Source organism: Elephas maximus, chromosome X, assembly GCF_024166365.1.
Source record: "Elephas maximus indicus isolate mEleMax1 chromosome X, mEleMax1 primary haplotype, whole genome shotgun sequence".
NCBI lineage: Eukaryota > Metazoa > Chordata > Mammalia > Proboscidea > Elephantidae > Elephas > Elephas maximus.
The window spans coordinates 49,804,570-49,816,587 of NC_064846.1; the positions used below are offsets into that span (position 1 = coordinate 49,804,570).

Sequence of the window (12,018 nt, forward strand, 5' to 3'; positions counted from 1 at the left end):
ACCAGAAAAGAAGGTGCTCCATGGAACAAACAATCATAAAAGACCAAAAGGGCAACGTTTGCCCAAAAGCATAGATCAGAAGGCAGGAAGGGGTAGGAAAACCAGACAAAAGGAAACGGGGAACCCAGGGCAGAAATGGGGAGAGTGTTGACACAGTGTGGAGATTGCAACCAATGTCATGGAATGCTTTGTGTACAATTTGTTGAATGGGAAGCTAATTTGCTCTGTAAACTTTCACCTAAAACACAATAAAATATTCTTTTAAAGTATCACATCTTTCAATTAGTGCACATTATTTAAACCTCTAAGATCATCCTCTAGCCCAGCGCTATCTAACAGAACATTCTACAATCACAGAAGTGTTTTATCTCGGCACTGTCCATTTGGTAGCCACTACCCACACCCACATTTGGATGTTGAACACCTGAAATGTGGTTAGTGTGACTGGAGAAGTGAATTTTTTTATTGTGGTAAAAATATATGTGAAAACAAATTTGCTGTTCCAAAATTCTTCACATGTACAATTCAGTGACATTATATGTATTCGTCATCTTGTGAAACTATTATCATTATTCCCTTCCAAATTTTTCCATCATCCTTAACAGAAGCTCAGTGTCCCCTAAGCAATGAATCCCGCCCCCCCCCACGCCCACTCCTAGTAACCACTAATAAACTTTGGTCTCTAAACACTTGCCTATTCTAGATATTTCATATAGGTGGGATCATACAGTATTTGTCCTTTTGTAACAGACTTATTTCACTCAGCATAATGTTTTCAAGGTTCATCCATGTTGTAGCTTGTGCCAGAACTTCATTTCTCTTTACAGCTGAGTAGTGTTCTACTGCATGTATATATGACATTTTGTTTAATTATTCATCTCTTGATAAACACTTGGATTGTTTCCATCTTTTGGCTGTCATGAACAGTGCTGCAATAGACATTGGTATACAGGTTTCTGTTTGAGTTCCAGCTCTCAATTCTTTTGGGTATGTACCTAGAAGTGGAATTACTGGGTTCTATGGTAATCCTACGTTTAACTTTTTGAGAAACTGCCAAACTGTTCTTCACAATGGCTGTGCTATTCTACTATCCCACCAGCAGTGGGTGAGGATTCCTATTTGGAGAACTGAATTTTTAGTTTTAATTGATTTAAATTCAGATAGCCACATGTGGTTGGTGGACAATGCAAATGTAGACTTAAACTGAAGAGGCTTCTGTGAGTGTCAGGAAGAAAAGTCTCCTTCTTTTGTATTAATTCATTCTAAATTAAGAAAGTATTTAAATATTGAAAAAAGTCAGAAAAATCTCTAAATTAACATGACTGAATAAATAGCAAAAGAAAGATTAGAACTTGATTCAAACAAAATCTAGGATTGCAGTTTCCCTTAATGGCCTGGCAAAGTTTAAAAAAACAACAGCAACAAAAATGATTATGTAATAGGAATATGTGTGGCTGCTTTTAAAAATTAGTACTTATTGTTAAAGGAAAATGATCCAAGGTATACACATTGATTACAATCAACATTTTTAAAAAGATGTTTAAATGTCTCATGCATTGGTAATGATTATTCATTCATTTATTTAATGCCTACAATGTGCCAGGCACTTTGCTTATAAAAAAAAAAAGGGAATTATTATTCTCTTAATATACTACAGCAAAAAAAAAACAATCCCCAAATAACAATATTTAACCTGATGTATTTAACGTGATTTGATTTCCAGCGGTTTCACATAAAACTGCTTCATTTTTAAGATAGGAAATAATATAACCAAATGATATTTACTTTTTTTGGATTTGACTGCAAAACCCAAGTCCAAGTATATACCTGCTTTAAAATGTACATTTACCTCCTGAAAACAAAAACGACATTGGCATCTGTTTCCAACAGGTATATATACTACAAGTACCTGAAACAATATGCATGAACATTTTGCACAAGAAACTTTATTAAAATTCATTTTCCTGAATTAGAATTTAACCTAAGACTTCCTGAGAAGTCATTAGAAAGATTTTGATGAAAATAAAACCCATCCGACTTAGTTCTGTAGCAAATTGATTTTAAATATATATATGAAAACCATTTCTGGATTATTAGATTTGGGGATGATCATACATTCTTTCAACAAACGTTACTAAATGCCTACAACGTGCAGGCACCATGCTTGACACCAAAAAGTTACGTTCTCTTTGACCAGGAAACAAGTCCAGGGAGCACATCAAATTGCACATTGATGGAAACATTATCAGTTGTCCCAGAGCCCTATCTGGATCAACTGATGGACGCTGGTAATGCCAGGAAGCCAGCTCCATACGTACGGCACGGTGATAAGTAGATTACTAGAGAAAATGGTATCAGTTGAAGAAGAAGCTGTAGCAATATTGCATTAAACCAAGCTTTGGAAATTTCCAAAATTTCTACACCTGGTTGAGAAGGAGCACGGGTTTGCTGGATCAACTGATGGATACTGCCAATGTTGAACATACGCCCATTCAGCAGTTTCTACATGTACAATTCAGTGACACTGACTACAATCTTTAAGTTGTACAACCATTCTCACCCTCCTTTTCTGAGTTGTTCTTCCTGCATTAACATAAATTCACTGCTCCCTAAGGTTCCTATCTGATCTTTTGAGTTACCGCTGTCCATTTGATCCCATACAGATAGTTCTTAAAAGAGCATAATGCTCAAGGCAGACATTCTTTACTATTTAAACTAAAGTGTTCTTTGGTCATAAACTTAGTAGAAAAGCCAGTGAGGGCCATGGCTAATGCCAGGTGGAGATTACTGAAATCATCCTTTCTCAGAGTTCCATATGTATGAAAGCACAGCAAATGACAATGTATTTATACCGTATTTCCATTCCATCTACCGGAGTGGCAGTGCCATATATTGCTTTGGGCAGCTAGATCATATATGTAGAGATATAAGAGTATATGCTATACATCAACAAAAAGTAATGCAGTAAATAAAAAGCAAAAAGGCTCTGAAGTATTTGTTGATCACCCTGAGTGAGCCTTGTTATAAAAGTCACAATCAAATGGGATTATGAGATTATGTTACATAACTTTTGAAAGGCTAAAGCATTTTATACAAGGTATAAACTCAATTTAGCAATGTAATAGATACATTTGCAAAGGAAAAAACGATAAGGAATTCACCCAAATCTCTGGTGCTTCTTTTTCATACGTTTACATATTTTCCAAACTTTCTACAATAACCGTACATACATTTATAATTGGTAAAAATCATATATATATAAAACATATAACACAGTAAAAACCATTCTTGCAACTATTCAGAAACTGGGTGTATAAAAAAAAAAAAAAAAAAAAAAAACTAGTACCATCGATAGTACATAGACCAGGGGAAATTCTCACACAGGGAAGTGTGTATTGACTACAGGAACGATTTCAGAGGGTTGGTGTGGAAGGCCCTGGGGTCGGCCCAATTAGCTAATGATTGGAAGCCCTTTAAGAAATGACAAAGACTTTCACTTTCTAGAGTTGAGGTTTAAAATGAATATTCTTGGGGGACATGGAAAATAGTAACATGTGTCCCCACCAGGACGGAAACAACTGAGAAAGGCGGCTTTTTCCAGCTCTAAGGCCTAGTTAGGTCACCAGATAAATGCAGTATTGCCCTCTGGTGATGTTTGACTCCATACAACACATATTTAAATGTTTGGTAATGAACATTTAAAGAACTATTACTAAACACCATACAGTTTTGAAAAGTAACACTTTTTTCTTATTATTAAAAATAGTACAATATTCTTTGTAGAAAACCCCCAAAATACGGAAAAGCCAGGTAATAAAATCAAAATCATCTGTAATTCCATAACCCAGAGGTAACCACCATAAGCATTTTGGTATATAACCTAGTAATTTATTCTAGGTGTGTGTGTGTGTAATGGTTTATAAAATTGGGATTATCCTATATATTGTACCCTGCTTTCACTGTTCAATAGTTTATCATGAACATTTTCCTATGTCATTAAATATGCTTTGTAAGCATACTGAGTGCTTAGTATTACTGATGGCATAAGAAATCTTTTTTTTTGGTAAATAATATTATTGTATCTACCATGGATATAATTTATCATAAGAACGGATTCAAAATGTATCTGGTATTTGAAAGACTAGCCAAGAGATTTTCTGAATTAATGATCTCTCCTGTGTCTAACCAACCTGAGGCATTTGACTCTAAAATGATTTTGTTCTGCTCAAATCCCTAAAAACACCCATATTATGCACAACAATAAATCACTCGTGAATTTTCCAAAATACAGACTTAGATTTAAACAACGGAAACTCCCTAAAAAAATGTTAGCTAGTAAACCAAACCCCAAACTAAACCCATTGCTGTTGAGTCCATTGCAACTCCTCGCGACCCTATAGGACAGAGTAGAGCCGCCCCATACGGGTTCCAAGGCCCTGGTGGCGCAGTGATTAAAGCACTCAGCTGCTAACTAAAAGGTCAGAGGTTCGAACCTACCAGCTGGCTGCAGGAGAAAGACGTGGCTCCGCTTCTGTAAAGATTTACAGCCTTGGATACCCTATGGGGCAGTTCACATATGGGGCAGTTTGAGTATCCTCTGTCCTATAGGGTTGCTATGAGTCAGAATCAACTTAGCTGCAGTGGGTTTGGTTTTTTTGGGTAATCTTTACAGAAGCAGACAGCCACATCTTTCTCCCTCGGGTGGCTGGTGGGTTCAAATCACTGACCCTTTGGTTAACAGCCAAGCACTTAACCACTGAACCACCGGGGCTTCTTTAGATAGTAAAACAACTCAGTAAATCTCTGTTTTTTCCCATGTGTAAGCAACGCAGGCCCTCCAGCCCTAGCTCTGCCTGCTAAAGCAAAGCAAGTCAATCACGGTGAGATTAAAGGAAACACTAAAGTAAAATAGACAAAAAAATTATCCTTAGCACAAACGTCAGTTTTTTCGTAAATTCATCTGTTTTTCTTTCAAACTAAGTAGAGACTGATCTTTCTGAGAAATTTTAACTCAGAAGCTATATAAAACAATCCTAATAAGAACTGGCCCTCCCAAAACACATCAGCCTGGCAGACAGTCGCTAAGAAAGAGTTCTGAAAACTCTTGTTACTCAGCATGCTACTCACAATTACTTTGAAGCACGTGGCGGGGGGTAGATTCTATGGAAAATTTTGCAATTTCAGTTTAAAAGGAAACTCCATTTCCAATTATCTTTGGTGGTTGGAGATCCTTTCCTTACCTGCAAGGCAGTTTAGGATCAGGAAGACCTTCCAAAATTCAAAGACCATCATGTTGAGGTTAGTTGAGAGGAGCCAGGTGCCAGTAGCTTGCTTGGACGAGGCTGTGTCTCAGACTGGCTTCTTCAATCACACTGAGGTTTGCCAGGCTTATCTGCTGGACATCACCAAGCAAACATGCCTCTTGGAGCCGACTTATTGGGTACAGACCTTTCTCAGAGCAGATTTGTGTTTCTTTGAAACGCTTTTCATGGGGCGTGTATCCTTGATATATTTGCTACTGTGTTAATAATAAACCCACGTATTTAAATTCTTCAAGCTCTTTGTACACAGATTCTCTAAGTTTTAGTGTTTGAAAACTGTCTTATTAAAAAGTTATGCTTGAGGGGAAAAGCTATACTTGAAGAGAATCTATGCAAATAAAAGCTGACAAGGCTAATTAATTTCAAATATTTCCATAGAAGTCTTAGAGTATTGACTCACTAGGCTCATTTTGCAAATTAGGTTTGTAAATTGGTACTATAAGGTTTCCCTCAAGAGGTGGGGTTCACAGGAAGGGCACAGAGTTATGAAGTGAAAAAACATTCATTTCTGTGTGAACCAACTTTGGACATGTCACCCTTTTTTGAAGCACTGCCCTTCACCAAAACTGTCAGTAGAATTACTTGCATGCTTATGTCCTCCAGGTTAGAAACCTTATAATACTTATTCCCTAACCCAATTTTGCAAAATCAGGTTAGTGAATAAATAAATACTTTAAGACTTCCATTGGATGAGTCTGAATTTTTGCAGAATTAGGTTACTGAATTGGTGCTATAGGGTTCCCTTGGAAAGGGGGTTCACTAGCAGGCCATGAGAGGCTGTACAGATAAGAAGTCTTCATGTGTATGTGAATTTCTAGTAGAGTTCCTCTTATGCTTAAGTTACCCTAAGAAACATAAGGGCCACCTCTGGCTCTTCCTATATGACCTCTAACTCCTGTTGTTTCCATTTTACAATGGTTCTCAGATTTGCTGCTTCTCCAATCTGATGCTTCCACCCTGATCCAGGCACTCAGCTTCCCATCCCTACAGTAACAGCATCCTAAATAGTCTCCCCACTTCTTCCTCCTTCACTCTGTGTAGTGAAGGCACAGGCCACTCTTCTACCCCTGATTAAGCATCTTCAATAATACCCTATATGGCCTCTTTCATCAAGTCCTTAGTCTGGATCCTGGGCCCTCCAAGACCTGGTCCTCACCTCACCTGAACTTTAGTCACATTAAATCATCCACCTGAAAAATGCTGTCAAGATTTACTGCCTCAAAGTGTTCTGTCACATGAAAGATGTGCACTTGTCAAGTGATGTATTTTATGAACTTTACAGGAAATATTTGACCTATCTTAGCCAAGCCAATTTTCCACTGCTTCTCAGAAAGATATTTTGCCCCCATCAGGCCTGGTTCCTTTCTGCAGCCCACCCCTCCATGCTCATGTCTGATGCCAAACCTTGGCTCCAGGGGACTTTGATCTTCACTTAGAATTTCTTCCTTCCTCCTCTTGCTATTCAAGCATAGTCTTAGTGCTGGTTAGCCATGGTCTCCTATGTGAATATTTCACTGAGCCACAAAAATCCCACCAGTCCTTTCTGGGCTCCCCCTTGGATAAATCCACAGAGCACTTAGAGCCAAAACCTTGCAAATGGCACTTGATTGCGCTCCAGTAGTTTTCTATTGATTAAATAGGTTTCCCCTAAACACAGTGACTATGAGCCCCTCCAGGTCAGGGACCGGGTCTTATATAGACAATTCCTAATTCAAGAAAGGGTATGTCCCAAAAAGTATTGGTAAGCCCGTTGATTGGACTCAAGAATACACTTTCCTTCAGAAACAATGCTATAAACAGAAGTCTCATTCCCAGACTTACGTAGTACATAGTCTAGCACTGGCTTGAATTCGGAGTGCTGGGCCACATGGGAAAGGGGAAGAGGAGAAGGAGCAGGAGATGGCAGAGAAAAAACTTCCTTTCCCTTTCCCAAGACATGGGTTGAGCCCAAGGCTATGTATTTTCCCCAAATAACTATGACATGTCTTTGACACTTATCTTCTTTTCTACCCCCTCTAAGGTCTCCTGGCCCCATGTTCCAGTAGGTTGCCCTAAGGGAGGGTCTTACTACCCGGAACATTCCATGCTCCAAAATTACTTTTTCCTTTCCATCCTGATTCCTCCCAGAAACACTCTCCCTTCTCTGTGCAAGCAGATATCAGCTCCATGTTAGGAGTGGGAAAAACCAACTCAAAGGGATTCCCATGAACATTCATTCCCCTATCTGTTTGCACTATTGAAACTATAATTCTGTTTCCCCAGCTAAATCTCTGACTGGGAGTATCAGGTAAGGCAATAAAGATAAATGGTCCGAGGGAAGAGGTTTTACAGAGGAGGACAGCTTGTAGGGTGGCCTCTGGAGATCCATACCAGCTCTTCTCAGCCTTGGTTCTGCCTTTACCTCTGAGTCCACCGAGTCTCCAAAAGACCCAAGACTTTCACAATGGCTCCCCTGGAAGTAATACTGGCATTTCCAGTGGTGGGGAGAGGGAACTTGGAATTGAAGTTGTAAATCCGGTGTTTGTAAACTAGAGGCTTCCTATGTTTCCTTCTATGCCCCATAGGTAAGGTACAACAAAATTGATTGTTAAAGCCAAGACACTTTTGAGAGTGAGAGGAATTTTATTAGCAATTACATGGAACAGAAGGTGTAAAGTGTAACAGTCCCGGGCAAACCTGGGCATCTGGCCACCTACCCACAGGTCAGTGTTAGGGACAGAGAAGGTGCTAAGTAAGAACTTGCTAATTGATTCAATACATCTAAGTGGGAGGGTAGGATTTAAGGGTATTGTTCAAACTCATCTGCACCAGAGTCTCTCATACAAACAAAAAAACCCTCTGGAACATTTAACTAAAATGCTTACATTGCTGCAATGTTGTTCCTAACTGAAACAGACAGAATTCTGTTAAACTCTAAGAGATAACTTCAATTTTCTGCTTGAAACTGAATTTTTATGTCATTGACTGTTGCTCAAAACAAGTAGGCCATTAGGTAGCACGTGAAATATTATTAAATATCCTTCACGTTTTTACAGACCTTCATAATTTTCAAACTGCTTTTCCAGTTTATCTTCTCAACTAAAATAAATAGGTCAGGCATTATCTACATTTTATACGTAAGAAAGCTGAGGCTCCAAAACGTTGTGTCTCTTCCAAGGCCATATAGCTAGCGTTAGAAGCTGTTCCTCCCATCACATCACACAGTGTGATTGCAATGTAACAAACACGCTACTTCTCCCAGGATTCTTCCTTGGGAACGTTCAGAAACTGGTGATATCTACTTTAGTTCTCTTTTTTTTTACTTAAAAATTACAAAAGTAATACAGTTTGATTTTTAAAAAAGATTTTAAAGAACAAAGACGTACATAGAGAAAAAAATCAAGTCCCCGTTTACTCACACACATGGGTAATCCCACGCCCATGCTCACAAGCCACAAGGGTCCAGCATTTTTAAAAGACCTTTTTCTATGCGTTTACACACACACACACACACACACACACACACACTCGCTTTTTTGGTAACATTAAGAATATTATACTATACATACTGTTCCATAACTTGCATTTTTCTCCCTTGAAAAAGTATTTTAAATCTCTATGTCACTATGTAAACTATATCTATAGATCTACATTATCCATTTTAACATCGCCTAGTATTTCATACTATGTATATATTCAGTACCCACTGCCATCGAGTCGATTCCGACTCATAGCGACCCTATAGGACAGAGTAGAACTGCACCATAGTTTCCAAGGAATGCCTGGCGGATTCGAACTGCGGACCTCTTGGTTAGCAGCTGTAGCACTTAACCACTATACCACCAGGGTTTCCAAACTTAATTAACCAGACTTAATTAATAATTAACTATCCTCCTATTGGTGAATTCTTAGGACATTTCCAGTTTTTCACTATTACAAACAATGGTGAGACTAGCATTCTTTCACTTATATCTCTGCCACTTGTGTGATTATTTCTGTAGATTGTTGTCATTAGCTGCCATTGAGTCGGCCCGTGACTCATGGCAACCCGACGCACAACAGGACCAGACCATCGTGATCCATAGGGTTTTCATTGGCTGATATTCAGTAGTAGATCACCAGGCCTTTCTTCCTAGTCTGTCTTAGTCTGGAAACTCTGCTGAAACCTGTTCAGCGTCATAGCAACATGCAGCCTCCACTGACAGATAGGTGGTGGCTGTGCTTGAGCCACATTGGCTGGGAATGGAACCCAGGTCTCCCACTTGGAAGGTGAGAATTCTACCACTGAACCACCACTGTCCTTCTTAGGTACTTAGAAATGGAATTACTGGGTCAAAGGGTATGAACATTTTAATTTTTTATATATTCTGCAATACTGTCCACCAGAAATTCTTTACAAATCTGTATTTCCACTGTTAGTGATTACGAGGGGCAAGATGGAAGGGGAAAGGGGGAATCATTATTTAGGAAGCATCCAGTTTCTGTTTATGGTGATGAAAAATTTGGCAATGGATATTGGTGATGGGTGCACATGACTAATGTAATTAGTGTCACTAAATTGTACACATAAAAAATCTTGAACTGGCAAAGTTGTGTTATATATGGACACCCTGGTGGCATAGTGGTTAAGAGTTCGTCTGCTAACCAAAAGGTCAGCAGTTCAAATCCACCAGGGGCTCGTTGGAAACCCTATGGAGCAATTCTACTCTGTCCTATAGGGTCACTATGAGTCGGAATCCACTCGACGGCAACGGGTTTGGTTTGGTTTTTTGTGTTATATATATCTTTACAACAATTAAAAAAAAAAGAGTGTATGAAAATGCCCACTTCTCCACGGCCTTGTCAACCGTAAAAATTATCCACCTTTTGTTTTTACTAGTATCATGGTCTAAAGCTGGTATTTCATTGTTTTAAGTTGTATTTCTCTGAGGTTAAGCCTCTTTTCGTAGGTTTACTGGTCAAATATTCCTTTCTCTGTGAATTTCCTGTTTGTGACCTTAGCCCACTTTTCTATTGGATTTTATATGTCTTAATATTGTAGATTTTTTTTTTGATATTGTAGAAGTACTATTTATGTATTATTAATATTAATCCTGGGTTTGGTATATATGTTATAAATATTTTCTTCCAGTTCATCATTTTTCTTTTTAACTTTGTCTTTCATCATAAAGAACTTTTCATTTTGTTGTAGTTTAGTCTATTAATTTTTTCTTTGCTGCTTCTGAGTTTCACATTTATGGAAAATTTACTCTATATTTTCTTCTAATGCTTCTATAATTTTGTCTCTTGCCATCTCAGTTATGGCAACTCTATCCTTCCACATTTATCAGCAAATTCTTTGGACCCCATGTTCAAAATGTATCCAAACTTTGACTACTTTTTCCCACCTTCACTGCTTCCACCCTTGCCCACTTAGAGTCTTCTCATCAGAGCAGCCAGAATGATCCTTTCAATATGCAAGTTAGATCATGTCTCACTTTCACTCAAGATCCTCCAACAGATCCCAATTTCTCTCAAAATAAAAGCCAGTTTTTAAAATAGCTCAGAAGATACCAAAATGATCTGTCTTGCCCCCTTCACCTCCTCTCTGGCCATTCTTTTTCCTCTCATTCTGCTCTAGCCACACCGGTCTCCTTGTTGATTCTTGAGTGAGCTAGGCACCCTCCCACTTTTTAGGGCAGTTTGCACTGGCTTAGTCGCCTCTGCCTGTGACATCTTTCCCCCAGATCTCAGCAGGACCAACCCTCATCTTCTTCAAGTCTTTTCTCAAATACCCACTGCCGTCGAGTGGATTCCAACTCATAGTGACCCTATAGGACAGAGTAGAACTGCCCCATAGAGTTTCCAAGGAGTGCCTGGCAGATTTGAACTGCTGACCTCTGGGTTAACAGCTGTAGCACTTAACCACTACACCACCAGGGCTTCCTTTCTCAAATACCAGTTTTCAATAAGGCCTCCCTTGTTGACACTGCTTAAAACTGCAGCTTTCTTCACTCTAGCCCTTGCAATCTCCCCACCTTTCCTTTTTTCATAGCACTCATTACTTTCTAAAGGAGCCCTGATGGCGCAACTGTTAAGTGCTTGGCTGCTAATCAAAAGGTTGGCTGTTCGAACCTGCCCAGCAGCTCTTGAGGGGAAAGAACTGGAGATCTGTTCCCGTGAAGATTACAGCCTAGAAAACCCTGTGGGGCAGTTCTACTCTGTTGAAAGGACTTAATGGCACGTAATTAACAACAACTACTTTACCTTCTAACATACTATACAGTTTACTTATTGTTTTCCCCCCAGTTAGAATATAAGTTTCAGGAGAACAGGGATTTCCATCTCCTTTGTTTTCTATTTATCCCAAGGACCTAAAACAGTGCCTCACATATAGCAGGCACTCACTAAATATTTGCTAAATGAATGAATTTATGAACCTGGATTTAATCCATTTAGAGTTTGTTTTTGTGTATTGTGTGAGACAGGGTGAAACAAATCATTATCATTTGAGGGGAGATTTGCTCTTTGAAACAGCTAAGCCATTTGGGGCTAAGTCTAATGAATAAGGTGGGTGATCCAATTCAGTAATGCTGTTTTATGGCCCGGAAATGAGGTTTAATTACAATGTAATGAGCCTGCTGTCTTTGTGTGGCTTGGGAGCTCATTCAAAAGGCAGACCAAGGGCTATTCATAGGGCACAAGCATGACAGACAAATAGAGAAATCTCGGGGTAAAG

General features: G+C 38.9%; 1 protein-coding gene across 1 annotated transcript in view; it reads right to left on the reverse strand.

Moving 5' to 3' along the window:
• The window catches only part of VSIG1 (V-set and immunoglobulin domain containing 1), a 36,940-nt gene extending 31,648 nt beyond the window's left edge, over nt 1-5,292 (reverse strand). Inside the window, exon 1 of the mRNA XM_049871432.1 lies at nt 5,241-5,292. Within this exon, the coding sequence (XP_049727389.1) occupies nt 5,241-5,292 (52 nt within the window). The remainder of the gene's footprint in view (nt 1-5,240) is intronic.
• Nucleotides 5,293-12,018: the final 6,726 nt, after the last annotated feature.